The sequence below is a fragment of the Nyctibius grandis genome, chromosome 17, assembly GCF_013368605.1.
Source record: "Nyctibius grandis isolate bNycGra1 chromosome 17, bNycGra1.pri, whole genome shotgun sequence".
NCBI classification, from domain to species: Eukaryota; Metazoa; Chordata; class Aves; order Nyctibiiformes; family Nyctibiidae; genus Nyctibius; species Nyctibius grandis.
This window is the reverse complement of record NC_090674.1, coordinates 9,180,952-9,206,670: the sequence shown is the minus strand read 5'-3', so window position 1 is coordinate 9,206,670 and position 25,719 is coordinate 9,180,952. Positions and strand designations below refer to the sequence as shown.

Sequence of the window (25,719 nt, the reverse complement as noted above, 5' to 3'; positions counted from 1 at the left end):
CGCCGCCGCCCGGGCCTCGCTGCGCCGCCGCTCCGGTGCCGCCGGCGCCTCCCCGCTGGCGGCGGGGCCCGGCCGCCGCGCCCGCGCCAGGGTGTGCGCAACAGGCGGGCGCCGGCGGAGCTGCGAGAGCCGGGGAGAGAGCGGGACCGGCGACCGAGCAAACCGGGAACGGCGAGCGAGCGCCCGCCCGGGGCCGGGCATGTGCGGCGGGGCGGCGGGCAGGGCGCCCGGGCAAGGGCGTTTGAAGGAAACGTGAAGCGCGGCGGCGGCGGAATGGACGCGGCGCCGGGCCGGAGCCCGGAGCCACGAGAGAAGCCGCCGGTGCTGGACGGGGAAGCGGCGGGGACGGCGGGCGCGGTCCCGGCATCACCGGCGGCGGTGGAGCAGATCGTGGCGGAGGGCGAGGCGGCGGCGGCGGCGGCGGGGGGCACGTTCGTGCGGCGGCAGCTCGGGGCCATGCTGCAACCCGCCGTGAACAAGTTCTCGCTGCGCATGTTCGGTAGCCACCGGGCCGTGGAGATCGAACGGCAACGGGTGAAGTCGGCCGGTGCTTGGATCATCCACCCCTACAGCGACTTCAGGTGGGACCCGGGCCCCGCGCCCACCCCGGCCCCGGTGCCACCACCCCGGTCCCGGTCCCGGCGCCGCTGTCCGTGGTGCTGAGCGCGGCTCCGCCGCCCGGCGGCCCGACCGTCGGGGGCAACAAGTGACGGGCACCCGGGGGCTCCACACCGGGCTCGGGGGACGCGGCTTCTCATCGCAGCCGGGCGAGTCACCGCGGGGCCGGCCCTCACCGGTACCGGGGGCCGCGCTGCCCCAGCCCCTTCCCCATCCACGGGTTATCCCGGTCCCACCGGGAGCACAGACAAGTTTCTTCTGCCTCGGCCCCTCGCTGGTCCCCCGCAGCCCCGGGGGCTCCCACCGGGCCGGGGCAGCCCAGCCGAGCCGGGGACCTCGGGGCATGTGAAGGAGGAGGAGGGGGCTCCCTGTCTTCGCCCCCTCGCACAGATTTACCCCCCGCTTCTCGACGCTGGTTTTAATTTCTGTCCCCGGTGAGAAGCCGCCCCGTCCCCACGGGGACACGGGCCCCACGGCGGAGCCTGCCCGGCACCGGCTTCATCTCCGCAGCCCCCCCGGGGGAGCTGCTGGAGGAGGGCAGGGCACCCAGCGAGGAGCCGGGCCTGCTTCACGGTGTCACCGGGATCACCGGGAGAGCTCGGGGATGGATGATGTGGGAGGAACCGGGTGTCACGGGGATGTTGAGTCATATAGGGTGGGCTCTCCGTACGGGGGATGAAGCTGCCAGGCAGTCATCTCCCACAGCGAGCTGTGACACGGCTCATGTCCCCAGCCTGGCGAAGCACCCCGGAGCGGGGCCAGCACCCGCCGCCCGTCCCCGGCACCTGTCGCCAGCTCCCCTCGCCGCTGGGCCCCGACCTCCCGCGCACGCCCGCTCCCCTGCGCTGCTCCGCGTGACCCCGAGGGCTGCGAGCCCCGTAGAGCCCTTTTCCCAGGGGGAAGCTGCCCCAAAGTTTGTGACCCCGAGCTCGGCAGGAGCGGCTTGCGCTGAAGGTGACATGAAGCGAGCTGGCAGGTAGACAGCCGGCGGGATTACGCCGGCCTTTATCACATTATGGGGATACATTAAGGCCACCGAGATCAGAGCCCCGCGCGTTCCGCCGGACACAGAGTAAAGGACAGGGCCTGCCCTAAAGAGCTTAAGCCTAAAGCTGAATCAAGAGCTCCCGGCAGGTTCAGGAGGTTGAGGGGGGCAGGCGGTTTCCCTGCTCGGTGTACCACGTTTTTTGGGGGTGTGGGAGGCAATTCCTCAGCCAGGTCAGGTCCCTTCCACCTTGGCCGGCCTCTCGTTGCCCGCCCCAGCAAACCTTGGCCATGGGCAAGGAGGTGTTAATCTGTGCGAGGCTCCTCGGCCCTGGGGACCTCCCCTGCCAGGCTCTGGTGTTCTCTCGCTGAAGGAGCCTCACGTGATGCCACGACTTCTCCTTCCTCTTCCTCTTCACCTGCGCAAAGCCCCACTGAGGACACGGGGTACAAAACACCCGCAGGCTTCTTGTCACATCCAAAGGCTGGTTTGGCTCCACGAGGCACTAGGAGTTGCCCTGAGGTCACCTTTGGAGATATGGGTTTATCCCCACAACCCAGGGCTGGGGCTAACGGGGGCACCCAAAGGTGGGAGCTGGACTTGTTTTTCTGTAAAGACTTTGAGCGGGGAGCCCGGGAGTTGCCAAGCTGTCGCAGGAGCTGTCACAAGCCTCGTGAAGAATGAAAACATCCCGGTCATGTTTGCGTGTGAACGGGGATGCTGAATTTCATGGCATAAGCCAACACTAATCAGCTGCTGCCCGGTGTCTCTTGGCTTTCCCCCCGAAGCCTCTAAATTGCAGAATCACAGAATCACAGACTGGTTTGGGTTGGAAGGGACCTTAAAGACCATCCAGGTCCAACCCCCTGCCACGGGCAGGGACACCTTCCACCAGACCAGGTTGCTCCAAGCCCCATCCAACCTGGCCTTGAACACTGCCAGGGAGGGGGCAGCCACAGCTTCTCTGGGCAACCTGGGCCAGGGTCTCACCACCCTCACAGCAAAGAATTTCTTCCTCAGATCTCATCTCAATCTCCCCTCTTTCAGTTTAAAATCGTTCCCCCTCGTCCTATCACTCCATGCCCTTGTAAAAAGCCCCTCTCCTGCTTTCCTGTAGCCTCTTCAGGTGCTGGAAGGTGCTAGAAGGTCTCCCCGGAGTCTTCTCTTCTCCAGGCTGAACAGCCCCAACTTGTCCACTCTCAGAGAAAGGAGGTGGATTAGGGGGTCCTGCAGCCCCAGGGCTGTGTAGCTCCCGCCCAGCGCTCGCAAGCAGCCCCTTTGGGGTTAGCCGTGTTCCTCCCACCTTCCCCATGGTGGTGGCGCTTGTCTATCCTTGCTTGGCTCTTACCTGGCTCACCCGTGCCACAATCCTGACCGCCTCCCTGGCCCCCGAGTCCCTCGGCCGCCCCGGGAGCTCGGCGCTCGGTTTGCATAACCAGCAAAGCTTGTTCTAAATCCTGCTAAGCCAGCCCGGGTGGTGACGGGGAGCCGGTGGACGCCGGGGAGCTCCGGAGTGCAAAGCCCACGTCTTCCCTGAGTGTTCCCCAGGGCAGATGTCAAGTTTGGGGTGAGGACAGACACTGTCATGCCATAAGGAGAAGGAGGAATGACAGCCAAGCTCCTCGAGTGCAGCCCTCCGTCCCTACACGCCCAGGGTGACGTTTGCACCCCAGACCCTTGGCCCTGCTCTGCCCCAAAAGCTGGTGCAGAATTGCTCCTCTCCGCACACGTACGCTTGTGTGTGTCCCAGCCAAGCAGCAAGGTCTTCGTCATGGGTGTGGGCAGGCCCGTGTGCGTGTGTCCTGAGCGCCCGACTCTCCACGATGTGTCACACTCTAACCTTGAACCTGGTTTTTTTTTCTAACCGGCTCTGTCCTGCCCTCTCCCCTCTTCTCTCCGCCCCACTCCATCCCCTCTGCGCTCTCTCCTTGCAGGTTTTACTGGGACCTCATCATGCTGCTCCTGATGGTGGGGAATTTGATCATCCTGCCCGTGGGCATCACCTTCTTCAAGGATGAGAACACCCCTCCCTGGATTGTTTTCAATGTGCTTTCGGATACTTTCTTCTTGGCTGATCTGGTGCTGAACTTCCGGACAGGCATTGTGGTGGAGGACAACACGGAGATCATCCTTGACCCTCACACCATCAAAATGAAGTACTTGAAGAGCTGGTTTCTGGTTGACTTCATCTCCTCCATCCCGGTTGACTACATCTTCCTCATCGTTGACCTGGAGACCCAAGTGGATTCTGACGTCTACAAGACAGCCCGAGCCTTGCGCATCGTCCGCTTCACCAAGATCCTCAGCCTCCTGCGCCTGCTGCGCCTCTCGCGCCTCATCCGCTACATCCACCAGTGGGAGGAGGTGAGAACCCCTTGGGGGTCCAAGGCTCAGGGTCTCAGGATCCCTGGCTGTGGGGTACAGCTGGCTGGAGGGTGGGGGAAAAGAGTTTCTCTGTAGCTCAGCTCCTGCCTCTTCCCCAGATCTTCCACATGACATATGACCTGGCTAGTGCCGTGGTGAGGATCTTCAACCTCATCGGCATGATGCTGCTGCTGTGTCACTGGGACGGCTGCCTCCAGTTCTTGGTGCCCATGCTGCAAGACTTCCCCGAAGACTGCTGGGTCTCCATCAATCACATGGTGGTGAGTGCCCCCGGGGCAGGGGCGATCTGAGGCACCTGGACAGGCTGGATCACTGGGCTGAGGCCACTGTGTGAGGGTCAACAAGGCCAAGGGTCGGGTCCTGCTCTTGGGGCACAACAACCCCACGCACCGCTACAGGCTGGGGGAGAGTGGCTGGAATAGGACCTGGGGGTGTTGGTCGATGGCGGCTGAATACAAGCCAGCAGTGTGCCCAGGTGGCCAAGAAGGCTGCCAGCAGTGTGCCCAGGTGGCCAAGAAGGCCACCAGCATCCTGGCTTGTGTCAGCACTAGTGTGGCCAGCAGGACCAGGGCAGGGATCGTCCCCCTGGACTCGGCACTGGTGAGGCCGCACCTCGAATCCTGGGGTCAGTTTTGGGCCCCTCACGACAAGAAAGACCTTGAGGTGCTGGAGCGAGTCCAGAGAAGGGCAACGGGGCTGGTGAAGGGTCTGGAGCACAAGTGTGATGGGGAGCGGCTGAGGGACCTGGGGGTGTTTAGCCTGGAGAAAAGGAGGCTGAGGGGAGACCTTCTTGCTCTCTACAACTGCCTGAAAGGAGGGGGTGGGGAGGTGGGGGTCAGACTGTTTTCCCAAGGAACAGGATGAGAGAAAATGGCCTCAGGTTGCCCCAGGGGAGGTTTAGGTTGGAGATCAGGGACAATTTCTTCCCCGAAAGGGTTGTCAAGCGCTGGCACAGGCTGCCCAGGGCAGTGGTGGAGTCCCCATCCCTGGGGGGATTTAAAAGCCGTGTAGATGTGGTGCTGAGGGCCATGGGTTAGTGGTGGCCTTGGCAGTGCTGGGGTAACGGTTGGACTCGATGAGCTTAAAGGTCCTTCCCAACCAAAACCATTCTGTGATCTGTGACACTGGCCGTGCATCTTCTGCGGGGAGGAGAGGGTTTGGTTGCATATAACGTACTCTAAGGCTGGAGCTGCCTGGATCCACGTGCAGCAGCGTCTCTCTGGTCGCAGCCCTGCAACAACGGTGCGATGGGGTAGGGGCAATGCCCGCATCACCTTCCCATCTCAGCCCACCTTGGCTGCTGCTGGACGCGGAGCAGCCGGGGGAATCCCTCGTACCCTGCCAGGAGGGAACAGGGCAGTGGGGCTCCTGCCTCCTCCCCAGACCAGGGGCTGGCGCGGGCTCAGGGCTTCACACCGTCCCCAACGCCTCCTCCTGCAGCCCAGCTCTGCCCTTGGGGCTTGGACACCTCAGAAACCTTTTTCTCGTTGGGGCTCTGGACTCCCTGGCTCAGGGATGGGGGGACTGGAGGGTTCAGCCCAGCAGCTCCTTCCCACAGACCCCCCCAGCGCCGCTGTCCCCTTGTCCGCAGAACGATTCCTGGGGTACGCAGTACTCGCACGCCCTCTTCAAGGCCATGAGCCACATGCTCTGCATCGGCTACGGCCAGCAAGCGCCCGAGGGCATGACCGACGTCTGGCTCACCATGCTGAGCATGATCGTGGGGGCTACCTGCTACGCCATGTTCATCGGCCACGCCACCGCCCTCATCCAGTCGCTGGACTCGTCCCGGCGCCAGTATCAGGAGAAGGTCAGTGCTGTGGGGTGGTGGGTGCCTGAGTGCTGGGGGAAGATGCCGTGGCACGAGCGGGTCCAGCTCCAGAACCAGCTTGGTGCTGCCCTGCCCTGTGGATTCCTGCCCCGATCTCTGCCTGAGGGGCGTGGGGTGGGGGGGTCAGGCTGCCCATTTGGGTAGAGACGCCCCATTAATGATGTTGGGGTTCACCCTGGTGTAGTGAAGCCCCATCCTGGCCTCTGCCCTGGGACCCTCTGCGTCCTGAGTGCGTGGGGGTCCTGTCCCCTGCCCCGGAGGTGGCCTTTGGGGTAGGACCATGGAGCCAGGGCTGCCTGGATCCCAGCTCCGGCAGCGGAGGAGGGGGAAGCGTTGGCCGGCGCGCGGTGCGGCTGGTTTCAGCGCAGCCCTGAGTGGCTCTGCCTTGTCCCCGCAGTACAAGCAAGTGGAGCAGTACATGTCATTCCACAAGCTGCCCGGGGACACGCGCCAGCGCATCCACGAGTACTACGAGCATCGCTACCAGGGCAAGATGTTTGATGAGGAGAACATCCTCGGGGAGCTCAGTGAGCCGCTCAAAGAGGTACGGGCAGGCACCCTGGTGCTGGTGACTTGGGAGAGGGGGGCCGGTGCTTGGTGGGGTCCAGCTTGGTGATGTCTCTCCTGACCTGCTCCTCACCCCACAGGAGATCATCAACTTCAACTGCCGCAATCTGGTGGCCAACATGCCCCTGTTTGCCAACGCGGACCCCAACTTTGTGACAGCCATGCTGACCAAGCTACGCTTTGAAGTCTTCCAACCTGGGGACTTCATCATCCGCGAGGGCACTGTGGGCAAAAAGATGTATTTCATCCAGCACGGGCTGGTCAGCATCCTCACCAAGGGCAACAAGGAGACGAAGCTGTCTGATGGCTCCTACTTTGGGGGTGAGGCTGGGCTGGGGGAGCTGGAGAGCAGAGGGGAGCGAGAGCTGCCAGGGTGGCAGGAGCTGGGGCATCCCTGATGTTTCTGCTTGCTGCACCCTCTGCCCATCCCCTTGGTGTCCACCTCACACCAGGCTCTGGGGCTCCAAAGTCCACCACCCCTCTTCTTCTGGGGTACCTTGTCTAGCAGATTGAATCAGAGGGACCAGCAGTGAGCGCCTTGAATTCTGGCTGGCTTGGGCAGAGGGGACATCCACCCACCCCACCTCTGACCAGAGAGGAGGGTGGTTTAGCACAGAGCATCTGAGCCAGTTTATAGGCTACAAGCACGGGTTTGGGAGAGAAACGGGCCAGGCAATCACAGCTGCCGTGCCCAGGGATGTCTCCATGGCCTGGGCTGTGCCTGGCCAAGGACACGGCCGTGGCTGTCCAGCCTCCCGGGTCTGTCCCTCCTCCTGAGTCATGCAGGGTGTGGGAGTGCCGGGCAGCCCTGTCGTCGCTCCGGCTGCCGTCAGCTGGGGAGGCTGTTGGGAAGGGGCTGGCTGCGTCACCCTGACACCCGAACCTGTCTCCCTGCAGAAATCTGCCTGCTGACGCGGGGCAGGCGGACGGCCAGCGTGCGAGCTGACACCTACTGCCGCCTCTACTCCTTGTCGGTGGATAATTTCAATGAGGTGCTGGAGGAGTATCCCATGATGCGCAGGGCCTTCGAGACGGTGGCCATGGACCGGCTGGACCGTATAGGTGAGGAACAGCCCCTGGGTCCAGGACAGCTGCCTCTGCGCCTGCTCCCAGGGCCACCCCAGCCCCGTGGGTGATGGCATCACGGTCCCCGTGGATGATGGCATCACAGACTCCATGGGTGATGGCATCATGGACCCCATGAGTGATGGCATCATGGACCCCATGGGTGATGGCATTACGGACCCCGTGGGTGATGGCATCATGGACCTCATGGGTGATGGCATCACGGTCCCCATGGGTGATGGCATCATGGACCCCATGGGTGATGGCATCTTGACCCCATGGGTGACAGCATCATGGACCCCATGGGTGATGGCATCATGGACCACGAGGGTGATGGCATCATGGACCACGTGGGTGACGGCATCACGGACCCTGTGGGTGACAGCATCATGGACCCTATGGGTGATGGCATCACAGACTCCATGAGTGATGGCATCATGAACCGCATAGGTTGTGCTGTCTGGCATTGGCCAGCTGCTTGTCCTCGTCCCCCCTCACCTGTGGAGGACAAGCAGGACCCCAGCCCCCAGCCTGGAACCTTTGGAGCCAGGACTCCCCTGTTTTGTCCCTTCTTCTCCCTCTGCCCCAGCCCAGACCCTCCCAGGGTCTTGCTTCCCTTGGACACACCGGTGAGGTTTTACTGTCCCTTCCCCACTGCCACCCTGCCCTCCAGTGTCCCCGAGAGCCAGCGCTCCCAGGGCCGGTGACACCGTTGCCTCCCACCTAGGCAAGAAGAACTCCATCTTGCTCCGCAAGCGAGCCGAGCACAGTGCGGGGCCCATCAACAACGAGATGATCCAACAGATCGTGAAGCACGACCAGGACGTTGCCCACAACATCCAGGACCTGCAGCAGATGGCGATGGGCCGGGAGCTGAGCGGCAAGCCGGTGATCTGGGAGCCCTTGGTGCACGCACCCCTGCAAACGGCCGCCGCCACCACCAACGTGGCCATCGCCTTGACCCACCAGCACAGCTTGCAGGCCCACATCTTCTTGCCACCTTCCTCCATCTCCAGCCCGCTCTCACCCGAAGCCACCCTGCTCACGAGGCAGGTGCGCAGGTCCCAGCCCAGCCTGGGGGGCTCCCGACCCTCCTCCGTGAGCTCCCCGTCGGGGGTGCAGTCCCACCTCCAGACGCCCGCCGCCGGTTCGCCTTCTTCCCCCGTGGTCCAGTCCCAGGCGCCCCTGGAGAGTGGAGGCCAGAGACCGAACCAAGGGGCGCAGCCCCTGCCGCGTGCTGCGCAGAAAGGGGAGCTACCGGCGACGGGCAAGCAGCCCCCAGCTGGCCCCCAGCAGCCCCCGGCCGGCCCCCAGCCCCAGCAGCCCCCGGCCGGCCCCCAGCCCCAGCTCTCCAAGTCCCGCGGCACCTCGGTCTCCACCTCGTTGCTGCAACAAGTGACGGGGGCTCCGTCCCCCAGCTCGGAGCAGGCGCTGCCGGCGGGGAGAACTCTCCATTACAGCTTGTCCCGAGCCACTGGGTCCCACATCTCTCTCCTGATGCAGCCCCAGCAGCTGGTGAAGCACAGGAGCATCCAGGGTCTGCCGGTGGGGCGGCTCACCCAGGACGTCCGCCTCCTTTCCGCCTCCCAGCCCTCCCTTCCCAATAAAGTGGCCCAACAAGCCGACGGGAGCTCCTTACAGCAAGGCAGGAAATCCGTGGGGAATCTGGCCCGTAGATCCTCACCCTCGGTAGCCGGACTCCTCGCCAAGCCGTGTCCAGGGATGCCAAGCCAGCCAGCACACTCACAGCAGATGCCTTCAGGATCGCTGGCTCAACCCAGCCGCCCCGTGGTGGGAGCAGCCACCCCGCAGGCCCCGGTCTCCACGTCCAGGCAGGCAGCAGGTCCTTCCTCCCGTAAGAGCTCCGTGGCCTTCAGCTCCGAGGTGGAAACGGGGAAACCCAAACTCCCGTCCAACATGTGAGTCCGCGGCGGTACCCGTGCGCAGGCAGGAGGGACCCGGGCACCCCGGCGGTGGGAGAGGCAGAGCATCTGGTGAAGACCCCCCCCAGCCTTGTCAGAGGGAAAGACGAGGTGAGAGGCATCACCCAAGGCCATGGAGTGGCTGCTCCGGGCATGGGGACACGGCAGGGATGGGCGTAGGGCAGAGCTGGCCCAGTGGGATGAGGAGGGGGCTCTTCTGGCTGCCCCAAGGTGGGGGACCCTGCCCAGGCTCTCCCCTCCTTGCTCCATCACCATCTGTCCTCAGTCCTGCCCTCCTGGAGGCAACAGGACGGGGTCAGAGCCCTCGGCCAAACTCCGGCCTCCCTGGGGATCCCGGCTCCCCAGAACGGCTCCCTGGGGGCCAGACCCCTGCCGCGCTCTGCCCTCCCGCCCCACGGCCTCTCCTCGGGGCCACGCTGGCACTGGGGGCTCCTCCAGTCTGTCCTTTGTCACAGCAGTGGCTGCCATGCGCCCACCTCGATCCCCAGAAAGCTCTGCCCAGCGCCTTCGCTTTTTGGGAGAGGAGGGAGAGGAGGGAGAGGAGGAAGAGAAGGGAGAGGCAGCCCCCCCCTGGCACCCACTGCCAGAGTGAGGGGGCTGGAGCCCACGGCAGGGTCTCCCCAAGCAGGCAGAGCGCAGGTACCCAGGGCCAACGGGGGCCATGTCCCCCCACCCATCCCTGAGGCCATGGCAGGTCCTTTGGGGCACGGTGCCAGGACCTGGGGGTCCCGGGCAGGGTCCCCCTGGTGTGACGAGTGCCAAGCGGCAGAGCCGGGGGCACACGGGTCTCCCACTGAGCAGCCCCCCCCAGGCGCCTCTCCCCGGTTTGGGGGAACATCTTGCCTCAGAGGTGCTGGGTCCCCGCGGGGTTGGGGTGTGCCCCCACACCCGGGCGCTGCCGCCTGGACCCTCACCATGCTCTGGCAAAGGGGCAACCCCGGGGGGCACCAGGCTGCCTGCGGCTCCGGGGAAGGTGCTCGGGGGGGAAGGCCCGGGGGGCACCCCACTGCCTGCGGCTCCGGGGAAGGTGCTCCGGGGGGGAGGCCCGGGGGGCACCCCACTGCCTGCGGCTCCGGGGAAGGTGCTCGGGGGGGCAGCATAGGGGGCACCCCACTGCCTCTGGCTCTGGGGAGGGTGCTCGGGGGGGGGCAGCCCAGGAGGCACCCCACTGCCTGCGGCTCCGGGGAGGGTGCTCAGCCGTGGGGCCGCCTCCCCGCACCCTCCCGGGGCTCCGTGCGGGAGGGCAGGGGTCCGGGGGGGTCCCCCTCGGCCAACCCACATGGCCCCTCCAGAGCCAGTAGTCAGCAACGTGTGTTCGAGTCGTGGCTCTTCCAGCGTCGCTTTGGGCCAACCGTGTCACCAGTCCTGGTTAGAGTAGTGTCCCCTCCCGACCCCATCGCCCTGCTCAAGCTGCTTCCCGCTACCGGAGTCAGGAGCCGTGGCTCGGAGCCGTGCTCCGGGGGCTCGCCAGAGCCCCGGCGCAGCGGGCGAGGGGCTCGGTCCACGCGATACCTCTCGAAGCGAGATCTTCAGTTCTCCCCTCGTCGTGTTTTGGGATGTTGGGACCAATCCGGACCGTGGGGCTCCGTGGGGAGCCCAGTTTGCGGGGTACAGCAGGAATCCCGGCCGACGGGATGTCCAGCACTGCCTTTTATTTTATTTCCATGGACTTCAACTCCCCTTCCCCGCCCAGCCCCACGTCCTGCTCCATCCCCACGCTCGGCATCTCCCCGGCAGCCCCTCGGGGAAGGGGGGTCTGCAGCCGGGCGCCGCGTAGTCAGACCTTCCCCGGGCTGTGTTTACACTGCGTGACGTAGATGTTTTAGAGGTCATCGTAGGTGTCCCCCTCCGCAGAGCACCGCGGGCCGGCCCGGATGGCGCCGAGCACGGCTCCGCTTCTGCTGGCCACACTGCCGGTGCACCGGCCCCCTGCCAGGAGCCAGGGCCACCCCGTGCTCCGGACCCCGTGCCGGGAGCCTCGTCAGCTCGTGGCCCCCCAGCACCCCGCGCGGGCGCAATCTTGCCACCAAAGACCACGATCCTTCACTCTTGCACTCACGGCGGTCGATGTACAGAGCTTGTAGTTTTCATATCGCAGAGAATTTAAAAGCGTTTTTTGTTTTTTTTATTTATTTTTGGTTGTTGTACATAACGGATTTAAATAATAAAGAGAGATTCTGAGCTGGTCTGGGGGAGCATCCTTTGGCGCTGGATCTACCGGCACCCCCAGCGTGCTGCCCGCGGGGATGGGATGGGATGGGATGGGATGGGATGGGATGGGATGGGATGGGATGGGGGGGGGGATGTCACCGTCCCCCTCCTATTTAAAATCCAGATCCGATCCTGGTCCTCCCTGGAGCCAGAAGCAACCGGGGCGTCCCCAGCTGCCTCCCCGCAGACCCCAGAGCCCAAAGACAACACGTCCCCTCTCGCCCACCCCCGTCCCTTTAGGTCCTGGGGGAGATTAATGTTTAATCTCGGGTTATTTTTCCCCTTACGTTTATTAACTTAGGGGAGAGGGGGAGGTTTGATATCGCTTGATTGCAGAGCGGACTCGAAGCATTAACGAGATTAAATGAAGGTCAGGCAGCGTGAGGTGGGCCGGGGTGCCCGAGCCGTGGTGGCCGGGGTGCCTGACCCACAGCAGCCGGGGTATTTGCCGTGGGGCTGGGGGGACGGCTCTGCTCCGGCTGCACCCCGTGATGCCCCCCCGGCTCTCCCTGCCCGCAGGACGCCGGTGGTCACCCCACCACGGGCGAGAATTAGGCTCCGTGACACCCGATGAGATCAGAGCTGATTAGCGGTTTCTTTCTAATTTGATTATTTCAGATTACACCGACGCCAGCCTGATTAAGAATAGGCGTAAGGCTGACAGGTCCCCTGGGCCAGCACCCTGCTGAGGGCCGGGCCCCGGCTCTGCCCGGCCGCCGAACCGCCCCGCAGAGCGCGCCGAGGCTGCCGGGAGCGAAAAAGAGCATTTTTTTTTATTGGAAATATAATTCCAACCCGAACGTCTCATCCCCAGCCACGATTTACCCACCGTCTGCAGGGCCTGGGCTGCGAGCACAGCTGGGGTTGGGGATGAAGGGACCCGCTGGGTCCCACCGTGTACCCCAGGGGTGAGGGCAGAGCCCCGGCCAAGGGCACCCGATGGCGGAGCGGGGCAGGCGGCTGCGGCGATGGCGGGTGGGGATTAGGAAGCAGCGAGGCCGGGATTGATTAAAGCGGGGTTAGCGGGGATTAGGGGATTACAGCAGCTAAGCGGGAGATTGCCAATCAGCGCGGCGGGTGGCGAGGAGGGAGCTGCAGGGCCAGCGGCCGTGTCCCCCGTGGCACGGCGCAGGGTGCCGCCACCGCGGAGCCGTGCCCACGCGGCGAGTCCCCGGCCGTGGGGGCAACGGGAAGCCAAATCCCCGCGCCCGGGATCTCACCTGCGCCCAAAGGGGTGCGGGGCACCCCACCCCTGCGCTGCGACCCCCCCCCGTGACACCGGCACCCCCCCAACACCTGCACCCCACACATGAACTGCACCACCCTGTTACACCACACTGCACCCCGCACCCCCTAGCTCCTGCACCCCCCACGCAACCCCCCACGTACCCCTCCCAGCTGCCTGCGCCCACAGTGCGCCCCCGCACCCCCCCATGCACCCCCGCATGCACCCCCAGGCTGCCCACTGCCCGCACCCCTACACCCCCCCCAAGGAGCCCCCCTGCTCCTGCACCCCCCATGCCCCCCCCACCCCACCATACTCCCCCCCCAGCTCCTGCCCCCCCGCACCCCCCATGCCCCCCCCAGCTCCACCCCCCGCCCCCGCAAGCCCCGCCCCGCCCCACGCCCCCGCGCTCCGGCCGGCCGCTCTCTCCATTCCCTCCCTCCACCAATCAGCCGGCTTCGTCCCGCCCTCCCCTCTCTCCCACTGGCTCAAACCTCCTTGGGCTCATCCTCATACGATGGAGCGGGCCAATGAGCGCGGGCGCCAGCCATGCCCGGCGGCTGGCTCCGCCCCCCCCGCGCAGGGCATGCCGGGAGTTGTAGTCCACCGGCGGGAAGCCCCCGCTGCCCCGTCTCCGCCTCCGAACTACACTTCCCGGCGTGCCCCGCGCCCGGCGCCCGGGAGGGGCGGGGCCGCCTTAAAGGGGCCTCCGGGGCGGCGGCGGACGGTGGTGGCCGCGCTGTCGGTCACCATGAGCGGGGCGGCGGGCGAGCGGGAGGAGTTCATGCGCTTCTTCCCGCAGATCGTCCGCGACCTGACCGAGGGCGGCCTCGGGCACCCGGAGGTGGGCGACGCCGTGGCTCGGGTGAAAGAGGTGAGGAAGGGCCGGGGGGGGTCGGCGGCACCGGCGTTCTCCTGGGGACCGGGGGGGCGGCGGGACTGGGGTGGGGGGAGACGGGGGGCCCGGGACTCCCTGGGGGACCGGAGGGGCGGCGGGATCGGGGGTGGGGGCAGTGGGCCCGGGGCACCGAGGGGGATGGGGGGGGCCCAGGGCTCCTTTGGGGACCGGGGGGAGCGGCGGGCCCAGACCCGGGGGACGGGAGGGACGGGGGGTCCAGACCCGGGGCTCCCCGGGGGACGGCAGGACCGGGACTCCCCGCTGATGGCTTCTCTCTACCCGCAGGTGCTGGAGTACAACGGGCCGGGGGGGAAGTGTAACCGGGGACTGACGGTGCTGGCAGCGTACCGGGAGCTGGCGAGCCCCGAGCAGCGGGACCCGGAGAGCCTCCGCTGCGCCCTGGCCGTCGGCTGGTGCATCGAGCTGGTGAGAGCCCGGCCGGGGGGATCCGGGGGGATCCCCTGGGGACCCCCCCAGCCCAGCCTCTTGCCATCAGCTGGTGCATCAGGCTGGTGAGAGCCCGTCCAGGATCCCCTGGGGACCCCCCCACACCCCCTAACCCAACCTTTTTCAGTTCCAAGCCTTTTTCCTGGTGGCTGACGACATCATGGATGCGTCCCTCACCCGCCGGGGACAACTCTGCTGGTACAAGAAGGTGAGAGCGTTCAGGGAAGCCTCTGTCTGCTGGGGGTCCTGTGAGGTCAAGGTGTTTTGTGACCCCTTCCCTTCTCTCCTGGTGCAGGAGGGGATCGGTTTGGATGCCATCAACGACGCCTTCCTCCTCGAGTCATCTGTCTACAGGCTGCTGAAGAAATACTGCGGGGATCGCCCCTACTACCTGCATCTGCTGGAGCTTTTCTTGCAGGTGAGCCTGGCCCCGCAGATTTACCTGGGGTCTGGGCCGTTTCGGGATGTTTGAGGGTGTGCAGATCTCAAACCATTCCTTAAGCTCCTGGGTATCCTGCCAGACATGCACCTTCCCTTCACAGAATCCCAGAATCAATGAGGTTGGAAGAGCCCTCTGGGCTCATCGAGTCCAACCATTGCCCTGACACCCCCATGTCAACTAGACCAGAGCACTAAGGGCCATGTCCATTCTTTTCTTGAACACCTCCAGAGATGGTGGCTCCACCACCTCTGTGGGCAGCCCCTTCCAATGGCTAATGACCCTTTCAGACTCTAAGAAGAGCCAAAATGGAGCTTGGGTTTGGGGTTTTCACTGTGATGTGGGGATTTTCCTGGGGGGGACTGTGTGAATAAATCCTTTCTTTCCTCCGCAGACTGGCTACCAGACTGAGCTGGGGCAGGCGCTGGACCTCATCACTGCTCCCGTTTCCCAGGTGGATTTAAATCGCTTCAGTGAGCAGAGGTAAAGAGAGAGAAGGGAACAGAGAGGAAACAGCCTCAAGTTGCCCCAGGGGAGGTTTAGATTGGAGATCAGGGACAATTTCTTCTCCAAAAGGGTTGTCAAGCGCTGGCACAGGCTGCCCAGGGCAGTGGTGGAGTCCCCATCCCTGGGGGGATTTAAAAGCCGTGTAGATGTGGTGCTGAGGGCCATGGGTTAGTGGTGGCCTTGGCAGCGCTGGGTTAAGGGTTGGACTCGATGATCTTCAAGGTCCTTCCCAACCAAAATGATTCTGTGATCCTAATCTATAACAGAGGTGCCAGCCCAGCTGGGGCGGGGTGGCTCTGCCCTTGCAGGCTGTGTAAGGGACAACGGGCTTGCTGAAACGCTGCTGTCACCTGCCAGGCTTTGGGGAGCGAGCCTGGCTCACACCGTCAGAGCTGGGGAGCTGGTTTGGAGGGAGACGCTGCCTTTCTCCTGCCGACCCTGATCTGCAGAGCCCCGGTGCGAGGGGAAGGCCTGGGCTCTCGTCGCTGAGCGTGGTTCCTCTGCCGCAGGTATAAGGCGATTGTGAAGTACAAGACGGCGTTCTACTCCTTCTACCTGCCCGTGGCCGCTGCCATGTACATGGTGAGTGGGAAACGGTCTCCGGAGGGGCCGAACCCTCGCTGTGAGGCTGTTGAGGAGGGCAGGGGGTTTGGAAGGTGGTGGGAGGCAGGTACTGGAAGGTTTTATTCCTTTTTCCCCCCCGCTCTTAGGCTGGTATTGACGGGAAGGAGGAGCATGACAATGCCAAAGCCATCTTGTTGGAGATGGGTGAATTCTTTCAGATCCAGGTAGGAGGTGGTTCCCCGTCCCACAGTGCTTGTAAGACACTGGTTGTGGCGCTCACGTGTTTCCATCTTTGGACAGGACGATTACCTGGACTGCTTCGGCGACCCGGAGGTCATGGGGAAGGTTGGCACAGATATCCAGGACAATAAATGCAGCTGGCTCGTGGTGGAGTGTCTGCGGCGGGTGACTCCAGAGCAGAGGCAGATCCTGGAGGTAACACCACCAGGCTGACAGAAACCCCTCTGAAGATGGGGGAGAGGTGGTGCAGCCTCCCTCCCCGAGGACACGGTGTAGAGGGAGTGTACGTACACCTGAGAAGCCGTGTGTCACCCTGTGTAGCTGCAGGGTGGGAGAAGGGTTGGTTGTTGGGAGTAGGGTAAGACGGTAGCAGGGAGAGCAAGAGGTGACTCCTGCCACTGCTATGGCAGTGGCCGTAAAATGGACCTCAGCCTGACACCTCCTCCTTGTTCTCCTCCTTGTTCTCCTCCTTGTTCTCCTCCTTGTTCTCCTCCTTGTTCTCCTCCTTGTTCTCCTCCTTGTTCTCCTCCTTGTTCTCCTCCTTGTTCTCCTCCTTGTTCTCCTCCTTGTTCTCTCAGGAGAACTACGGCTGTAAGGAACCCGAGAAGGTGGCGAAGGTGAAGGAGCTCTATGAGACTCTGGGCATGAGGGCTGTTTTCCAGGAGTACGAGGAGAGCAGCTACGGGCGCCTGCAGGAGCTCATCAAGAAGCACGCCCACCGCCTCCCCCACGAGATCTTTCTTGGCCTGGCACGGAAGATTTACAAGCGACAGAAATGATGGTGGAGCCTGGCTCTGGGGACTGCTTAGTCTTTGCTTAAGCGGGGGAGGGGTTGGTAGGGTTTGGCCCCATCACCGCCACCCTGGTCCCTACCTCACCGTCCAGAGGGTCTCGTGCCGGGGGGAGGCGGGGTTTGTGCCTCATTTGTGAGCGTTAGTGTCAATAAATATAAGTTATTGTGGGGGTGTCGTTGGCTGGAGGGTGTGTGGCGGGGGGGGGGACACGCATCTCTGCTGCTTTTGGGGCAGGGGTGGGAGCACTGTCCCAGGGAGGGGGTAGAGAGGGCATCTCTGGTGCTTTGAGGGGGGGGGGAATGGAGCACCGTCCCGAGGCAGGACCAGGGAGCGGGGACCCACACAGCTCCGGTGCTTTCGGTGGGTGGGGGGGGGGTACCGGAGCGGGGGTGTCATCTCCGGTGCTTGGCCGGGGGGGACCGGGGCATCTCCAGTGCTTTCGGGGGGGGGGACGGGACGGGACACGACCTGGAGCACCGTCCCGGGGTGGAACCAGGGAGGGGGGGACACACATCTCCGGTGCTTTCGGGGGGGGGGGGGGGGGGAGGTACGGGAGCACCGCCCCAGGGCGGGGCCGGGGCTCCTCCCTCCCGGCAGCCGCATTCGCCGCCGCAGCGCGACGAGGTGAGCAGGGCTGGGGGGGGACCGGGGGGGCTCCGGGGAGGGGGTGGCTGGATGCTCGGGGACCGTGTCAGAGCCCCCTGCCCGAGCCCACCCGGGCTCTGAGCCGCCAGTCCCCGCACCCCTGCCCGGGGCCACCGGTGGGTACCGGGAGCCGGAGCACCGAGCGATGCCGCGAGCTGCAGCGGCTGCCAGGTCTCAGCTGCCGGGGCTGCAGCATATTTCTGGGGTCGGGCATGTCCTCACCCCTGCCTTGAGCCAAGAGCACCGGCCGTGCCGCCCTGCCTTGGCCAGGAGCTCCCCGGCTGAGCTTTCAAGGGCGTTTTCTCCTTGGCGGCATCTCCGAGATGCTCCCGACCGCTGAGACTTGGCAGAAGGGTTCAGCCCTGTCGCTGCAGCCGCCTGGATCGGCCCCGCTGATGGCCGGCAGCGCTGCCATGGGTGAGGTTATCGCCAGAGCTGCCTCGCACCACGCTCAGGCTGTGCTCCGGGGATCGGCCACCGGCTCCCTGGCCACCAGCAACGGGCTGCAGCCCCTCAGTGGGGAGCTGTGGGGCAGCCCCTCTCCGCTGGGTATATTCCCATCTCTGAACCCACAGGCCATCGCGTCGGTCCCCTGCAGCCGGCCCTTCCCTGCTCGGTGGCTGCCGCAACGTCACCGCCCTTCTCGCCCTGTCCGTTCCTCTCCAGGTTTGTGCTGCCACGTTCTTCCCCCGCAACCCGCCTGAAAGGGCCTTTGATGTTTGCAGGGAGCTGGATGGTCTGAAGAGAGGAGCTGTGGTTCTCTCCGAGGAGCCCCGGCACGGCAGCATCATGCTGGCTCCGAAGAAAGGCCTCCTGTGCAACCTCAACCACATCCATCTGCAGCACATCTCCCTGGGGCTGCACCTCTCCCGGCACCCGGAGCTCCAAGAAACCTCTGCCTCCATGGGTGGAGGAGACCAAACCGGCTGCACCGACTGCCCGGAGAACTGTGAGCAAGTGGATGCCAATTCCAACAATCCCTCCTTGAAATGCCGATGTTGTGAGTCCCACGCTCAGCAGCCGGTGACGCTGGGGCTCCAGAACCAGGCAGCTCCAGAGGATTTTCCCTGCCTGCATGCTGGGGAGGAGGTGGCTTCCCCTTGTGATCCCCTCGGTGATCTGGCTTCCTCCTCCTCCTCCTCCTCCTCCTCTGTCAGTAGCTGCTCGGATTTCAGCTTGGATGACTCCCCGGTCTCTGTGTACTGCAAGGAGTTCTCCAGAGAAGAGTCTCAATCCCCTGAAAATCAGCCCAACATCGTTCCTGTAGAAGACACCCAGGATGGCCAGTCCTTGGCTGACCAGAGTAGGACGTGTGATGGAAGAGACGCCAACCTCAACCCCCCGGTGCTCCGGAGATCGGCTGCCCTGGCTGGAGAGAGCCCGGACAGCCTCTGCAGCAGCACCTCGCTTGACTCCCAGCGCGACGAGACCTCTCCCAGTGCGGCGCCGCAGGGGACCACCACCATCTGTGCCAGCCTTGACCCTAACTGCAACTCCCTCCCCAACCCCGACACCGCGCCTCTGGCACCGCCTGTGCCAGGACGGTGGGATGCCGGTCTGAGGAGCACCCCTGAGCCGCGGCCCCGGGCTGGCAGCATCCCCCCACCCGTGCCCCCCCGGCCCCGGAGGTGGCTCCAGGTTCTCAATGCCCACAGAGTGGAGCAGCCGCTCCTGCCTGTGGAGCCGGAGCCCAGCTCAGGTGACCTCTGCAGGGACATGGGCAAGAAGACCATCACCTCTTTCCATGAGCTTGCCCAGAAGCGGAAGAGGAACACCACTGGGCCTGCTCTTGCCCAGGCCAGGGCTGACCGGAGCGACTGGTTGATCGTATTCTCACCCGACACGGAGCTGCCGCCCTCCAGCGAGCTCCTCTCCAACGCCGCAGGCCAGGAGCCAGCCCGGCCCCAGCTCCAGCACGACTGGCTGGTGAAACCGCCCAGCTCCAGGCAGAGAGAGGTGACCACGTTCAAGGAGCTGCGGTACCGCAGTGCCTCCAGCAAAGCCAAGGGCCGGCCAGCCGGCGAGCGGGCAGAGCCGGTGGCACCTCAGCACCCATCTGCACCCCTTGAGATGGCCGCAGGCAGCGACGGCTCGGGCTGGATGCCACCCGTGTTGCTGGGTGGTGGACACTTGGTGGCACCTATGGAAAGCCACCAGCTGAAGAGGAGGAGATCCCGACCGGGACTGCAGCCCATCGCGGAGGGACAGCCAGGGGACGCAGAGGAAGGGGGGCTGCCACCGCGAAGCTGCTCCCCAGGAGAGAAAGGGCTGGGCTCTGGTTGTGATGAAGACGCCCTGGTTCGGAGGCTGGGGGGACCTGGTGGGCACCGCTCGGTGCCGGGGACGGCTGAGAGAGGAGACGAGACCTGCGAGGGGGGTAAGAGCTTGGGTCGCCTCTTCTGGGCTGGGGACAGGGGTGTCACCCTTGAGGGGACGGAGTGGGGCACGGGGGAGCTGCGGGCGCGGTGGCCGCGTCTGGGGCTGCAGGATCCGGGGGGCGGCTGGTTCGATGGTGTCTGTGCCGAGCGGGGCCGAGGGGCCGCTGCTGCCCTCCGCACCCCCGGCTGGGACACGCGGCCCGGGCGCTGCCGGCGGCCCCGGGGCTGCCCCGCCGCGGCGGCACCTCCTCACCCCGCCCCCGGGCTCTCTCCGGGCCCTTCCTCTTCCCCGGCCCGGCCCGCGGGGACAAGGCCCAGGGTGGGCAGCGGGGCCCAGCCCGGCCCGGCCCCGCTCCGCCACGGCCTCCGGCTCCATGGGCAAGCGCGGCCCCGCTGCCCCCGGCGCCGCCCGCGGTGAGTGGGGCCGGGCCCCGGGGCTCCCGGCGGCGGGCGCGGCCTGGGCCTCCCGCGGCCTCCCGGGCCCTCGTTCCCCCTTCCCCAGGCCCCGGGCCCCGCTTCGCCCCCCCGGCTCGGGTCCCACTTCACCCCCCGGGCCCAGGCCCCACTTCGCCCTCCGGGCCCCGCTTCGTCCCCCGGGCCCGGGCCCCGTTTCGCTCCCCCGGCCCCGGGGAAGCCCGGCCTGACCCGCCGCCCCCCGCGTTTCTCTCCCTCCAGCCCGGCCTTCGACATCCGGAGCCCGGAGGGAGTCCGGGGGGAGCCCGGACGGAGCCCACCGACCCCGGGGAGAGCAGAAGAAAGGTAACGCCCCCCCACTTCCCCCCCCCCCCCCCGGTACCGTCTCCCCCCCTGCCCCAGTACCGGCTCCCCGCACCGTGCTCGGGGCTGAGCGGCCGCTGAACCGGGGGCCGGGTTCCCCTCCGGGTCCGTGCCGGTCCCTGCCGAGTGGGGCTGCGGGGGTGGAGGGGCCCCGGGGAGGTGAGAGGGGGTCGGTGGTGGGGGTGGTCGGTGTGTTGGGCACCGCGGGGCAGGGACAGGGACGGGCAGGGGCAGGGACAGCGTGGTCCAAAAAGCAGCTTCATGCAATAAACCAAATCTCACGCGCTCAGGACAGATATTGTATTTATTCTGCCCAGGGCGCTCGGTGGGATCATCCCCAGATCAAGCACACCCACTGCAAATCCCAACACCTTTTTTATACACAAGGAATGCCATTAAATCATCCTTTTATTTGCATAACACACTGTTCATTGGTCAATATATCTGATTGCAATTAACATAAACGCTTAGTCACTCTTACACCATCTGTGCGTGCGCAGGGGAAGGGCCTTCACCTGGGCAAGGGTCTTTTTGACCTGTGGGTGTGATTTTTAGTATTATAATGGCAGTAGTTCAACTAAGGACCCTTGAATCCCTGCTTTCTTTGCCAAGTTGATCACCTGCATAAGAAATCCTCTGTCTTTGTTCTGAATTTGTCGTTCCGGAGCTCAGCATACCTATTCTTAGCCTTACCTTAGCAATTGGTTGTTGTCTTTCTTTATTACCACACCTGAACTTAGCAATTGTTTTTCTTGATTAATTCACCTGTAAAAGTTAATAGTTAAGTTTTAACTCAGCAATAGGAATAAGCACTAGATAACAATAAGCCACGTTACCCAGCCCCGATGCGCCGAGGCGGGCGCCGCAGCGGCGATGGGGGTCGCGTGCCGCGTTGACGTCTCCCTTTCCGTTGCCCGACAGCCCTGCTGGTCGCCGTCAGCGCCGCCGTCGATAAGGTTATCGCCCACTTCAGCACTGCGCGGAACCTGGTGCAGAAGGTGAGGGGCTGGGCTGAGGCTCTGACCAGGCTGGGGTGGGCAGGAGGGGCTTTGGGAGCTCCAAGGGGAGGATCCCACCATCCTTCCCTGCAAGCTCAGGGTTAGGTGCTGCCCCGTTCCCCTCCTTCTCCTCTCCTTGTGCCTCCCGACTTCAGGCCCAGCTGGGAGACAGCCGGCTCAGCCCAGACGTGGGCTATCTGCTGCTGCACACCCTCTGCCCTGCGCTCTACGCCTTGGTGGAGGACGGGCTGAAGCCCTTCCAGAAGGATGTTATCACAGGCCAGAGGAAAAATTCCCCCTGGAGCGTGGTGGAAGCCTCCGTGAAGACAGGTCGGTGTGAGGAACGTGCTCCTGGAGATGTTGGGATCAGCATCTCAGGGTGCCTGGAGTGTTTTTCCAGTCCGGACTGGAGGAGGATGTGGCCGCAGAGCAGTGACTGTCTGTGTCGTGTATTCCACAGGCCCCAGCACCCGCTCTCTCCACTCCCTGTGCTGGCACGTGGCCGGGTTGGCCCCTCTCAACAGCTCCAGACAGAAGTTTCACGCCTTTATCCTTGGTCTTTTGAAGTGAGTATTGGCCCTCGATGGCCCAGCCTGTCCTTGCTGCCATGGCAGGTTGGAGCAGAGTCCCAGGAGCTCTACCTTGGGTTCCCTTTGTCTTGTTCAGCATTAAGCAGCTGGAGCTGTGGATCTCGCACCTGCAGAAGAGCCCAGGTAAGGACACAGTGCCCAGAAGCTCCCCACCCAAGTCCTGTCTTGCCAGGGTGATCATCCCGTACCCGTTCCACCCACAATGCTTGGCTGGGTTTTCCGTGGTAGACAAGGGTGTTGTTTTCCATGGCTCTTGTGCTGATGAGGGTGGTCAGGTAGATGATTTGGAGCATCATTTGGACCTGCTATGACGGACCAGCTGGCCCTGGGAGGGACGTGTGGGCAAGGGCAGGGCCTTCTGCAGCTGTCCGGTGCTGTCCCTATCATCTCGTAGGTGTCATCTCCATGCTGTATTCACCCGTGGCCTTCTTTGCCCTGAGTCAAGGCCCTCTTCCTCACCTCGCTGATGAACTGCTGCTGCTCATCCAGCCCCTCTCCGTGCTGACTTTCCACCTTGACCTGCTCTTTGAACACCACCACCTCTCCGTGGATGTCAGACCCTTGTCCCGTCGGCTGGACTCACCCCCGTCTCCTACCCATCGTGCCGCTCAGGCCCGGGGGGCTGCGCAGCCTTCTCTGGAAGGCCAAAGCGGTGCTGCAGGGGCCAGCCTGGAAGACGAGATGCCCCCTGATGCTCTGGGGAGGGCAGTGGGTGCAGAGGGCAGCAGAAGGTCCCAGTCCCAGGCAGCCGTGTGCGGGCTGGTCCCTGGCCCTCAGGTGGGGGCTGCCCTGCAGCAGACCTTCCAGCACGTCCTACGGTGGAGTGACCAGCTCGGTCGCACTTTCCTGGGAGGTGATAGTTCCCCAGAGACCCATGGGCCTGAGGCAGGCCCTCAGGATGCTGGAGCTGGTCTTGGTGGCTGGTGGGGTCAGCTGAGCCAGGCCTCCAGGATTTACGCTGCTCCCAGCAAGGAGAAGTTCCCCTTCGTCTGGTGGACAAAGCTGCGGACGGCTGTGGGGGATTCCAGCCCCGGCCAGGCTGTGCGACCCCAAACAGCCGTGAATGAGCCCGGAGACACGGAGCTGCAGCTTCTTCAGACCAAAGCTGGCCCTGAACTCTCTGGTCCAAAGCCCAGCAGCAGCGCTGACACCTCTGGGACCTCTTCCCCTGAAGAGCTCATCCTGCCTGCCGGAGCTGGAGCACCTATCGAGCCAGATGATCCTGCTGCTGGAGAGAAACTCCTGCCTGCTTCTCTGGAGCCTCGTGCGAACGGGAACCGGGCAACCCCTTCCAGCCCAGAGGCTCGTGGTCCTCCTGGTCCTGACAGGGGCAACTGGCTGGGGCGGCTCTTTGGAGCCACCAGCCCCTCTGCCAGGAGCTTCCCTCCCAGTCCTGACACCATCTCAGCGAGGTCCAGGTAAGACCCAGCTTGGGTAGGCAGGGCTGGGGAAGCAACATGTGTACAGAGAGCACACCTTGGGGCTTGGTGGCCTCACGCGGTGTCTCGTCCTGCCCCTTAGCCAGGTTGTGCTCCTGGGCTGTCAGCACGTGTCCCAAGTGCTGCTGCCATCCCCTTGCCTCAATCCTTTAGAGCAGCAGGAGCTCATGGTGGTGGCTCGACAGAGCCCTTTGCTCCCAGACCACCAGAACAGTTTTTCTGAGCAGGATGGGTGGGAAAAGGCTTCCCAGAGGAACCTGTGGCTTCCTTTGCTTTGTGGCAGGAGACCCTCTAGCTGGCTGTCCCCCAGCACGCGCGTCCTGGCCGTGGTGGTGAAGGGGCTGGCGGCTGAGAAGACCTGTGATGAAGAACAGCCGGAGAGGACCCCGTCCGACACGCCCCAGACCCACAGGTGACGCAGGGCGCCGTAGGGTTTGGGGCTGGGAAGCTGGTGGGGGGGATTTTTTTGGGGCAGGGAGGGGAAGCAGGGGCTGTTCCCAGACAGAGCCTGGATCTCCTACACGCTTGTCTGGGGACAGGTTGACACTTTTCCTTGGTGCTACCTTGCACCTTGACTGCTCCCCCGGGGATTCCCCCCTCTCCCCTCCTGAGCTTTGGGTGAACCTGTGTGTCTGCCTAGCTGAGATCACTTGTTTTCCCCATTTTGGGGGGGGAATTTTGAGGATTTCCTTTCTCCTGTGTGCTTTCTGGCTTCATAGCAGCTTGTTTGGGGCAACTCTGTGACAGTTCTGACCAAATCATGGCAGGTCAGAAGAGCTGTAGTGTCCAAGCGAGCATGGAGGGTGAGTGGCCGTCCCCCACCGCGTTGGGCTGCCTCCCTCCTCCCCAGCCCTCGCTGGCCCTGACCCAGATCTCCCCTCCATGTCTGTGCAAGCCTTTGCTCCCGCTCCGAGGGTCTCCTTGGCAGGATGGGTTTAGGATGTGGCTTCTCCATCATGTCCATCGTCAGATGGCATCTCTGCCTGAGGAGGGAGGACACCAGCTCTGGACACAAGCGTCAAAACCTCTCCCGAGTCCCGTGGGAGCTTCTCTCAGGGGTCCCTGGGAGGTGAATCCCTGATGGTGTTTGTTGTACAGGGCAGTTCGGGCGCTGTGTGACCACACGGGCACCACCGACGGTCACCTGAGCTTCCAAAAAGGGGACATCCTGCAGCTGCTCTCCACCGTGGATGAAGACTGGATCCGCTGCTGCCATGGAAACAGCACTGGCCTGGTTCCTGTCGGCTACACCTCCCTCATCTTGTGAGGAGGCGGAGGAGACCTGAGGAAGCAGCTGAGCTTGCTGAAGCAGATGCCACCTCCGCGAAGGACCGGTTCCTGCCACGGCTTCACCGCCTTCAGGGCTTCACCACCTTCAGGGCTTCATCACCTTCGGCGTGGGCGGTTCTGCAGGGGACTCTGCCTTGGTGCCCATCGCTGCTGCTCGTTCGCATGACGTTACCGTCTGCCGTGGGCACGTCCCCGTGAGCCACCGCTGTGCGTGTCCCCACAGATCTGCTGGCACTTCACTGTGGCCACCGGTTGGGACCTGCTCTCGCTCATGTTTCCTCAGCGGCCGCCCACGCCTGTGCCAGGGGAGGGAAGGACCCTGTCCCTGCGGGGTACTCACAGTCCTCTACGTTGTCTCTGTGCCATCGTGTCCTGCCACTGCCACCACCTCCACGTGCCCTGCTTTGCCCTGTGGCCAGGGCTGGTGGCCCAGGCCACCAGTGCGCAGGCCCAGCACTCTGTAAATAGTTGTAACCACAGGAACGAGCTTATTCCAGGGGAAGAAAGCTGGAAATAAAGGTTGTGACTCACGTGCCCACGCGTGTGAATGGATCGTTGTGGTCGGGGGGGTGGAAATGGCCACGTGGCCCATCCCTGTGTGGGTAGCCCAGGCTGGTGCTGGGGCTACGGTGAGTAAATGCTCTTGCTCGTGCTGGTGCTCAGTGTCCCAAGGTCAGCTGTCAACCGCAGAGCCCAGGACGGTGTCATGCCCTGGCACGGCGTAGGAAGAGGTGGCTGCAGCCATCCCGAGCCAGAAATAACCCTGGAAAAGTGTGTGTCACCCCGGCTGGCTGAGAACCAGCACCACGAGACGGAGCTGCACAGCACTGGGAAAGGCTGTTGGGTTGTTTATTTACAGACTCCCATCCTGGCTGGGGTGGGA

At 64.2% G+C, this 25,719-nt stretch overlaps 4 protein-coding genes across 4 annotated transcripts in view; all 4 read left to right on the top strand.

Annotated features, from left to right (window-relative positions):
* Nucleotides 1-25,719, top strand: part of DAP3 (death associated protein 3) — a 173,903-nt gene that overhangs the window by 41,600 nt on the left and 106,584 nt on the right. The gene's annotated exons all lie outside the window — the stretch shown is intronic.
* On the top strand, nt 102-11,575 carry HCN3 (hyperpolarization activated cyclic nucleotide gated potassium channel 3). The gene is made up of 8 exons (XM_068414981.1): nt 102-581; nt 3,538-3,967; nt 4,087-4,248; nt 5,580-5,798; nt 6,217-6,363; nt 6,467-6,707; nt 7,284-7,448; nt 8,179-11,575. Exons 1-8 carry the CDS (start codon nt 274-276, stop codon nt 9,372-9,374), a joined length of 2,868 nt encoding a protein of 955 aa, XP_068271082.1. The 5' UTR covers nt 102-273; the 3' UTR covers nt 9,375-11,575.
* On the top strand, nt 13,515-16,886 carry FDPS (farnesyl diphosphate synthase). The gene is made up of 9 exons (XM_068414750.1): nt 13,515-13,704; nt 14,014-14,154; nt 14,303-14,383; nt 14,471-14,593; nt 15,009-15,097; nt 15,631-15,703; nt 15,832-15,909; nt 15,986-16,120; nt 16,504-16,886. Exons 1-9 carry the CDS (start codon nt 13,582-13,584, stop codon nt 16,702-16,704), a joined length of 1,044 nt encoding a protein of 347 aa, XP_068270851.1. The 5' UTR covers nt 13,515-13,581; the 3' UTR covers nt 16,705-16,886.
* RUSC1 (RUN and SH3 domain containing 1) lies at nt 17,755-25,370 on the top strand. The gene is made up of 9 exons (XM_068414484.1): nt 17,755-19,741; nt 20,418-20,501; nt 21,441-21,517; nt 21,673-21,847; nt 21,978-22,083; nt 22,184-22,230; nt 22,502-23,525; nt 23,830-23,958; nt 24,645-25,370. Exons 1-9 carry the CDS (start codon nt 18,154-18,156, stop codon nt 24,811-24,813), a joined length of 3,399 nt encoding a protein of 1,132 aa, XP_068270585.1. The 5' UTR covers nt 17,755-18,153; the 3' UTR covers nt 24,814-25,370.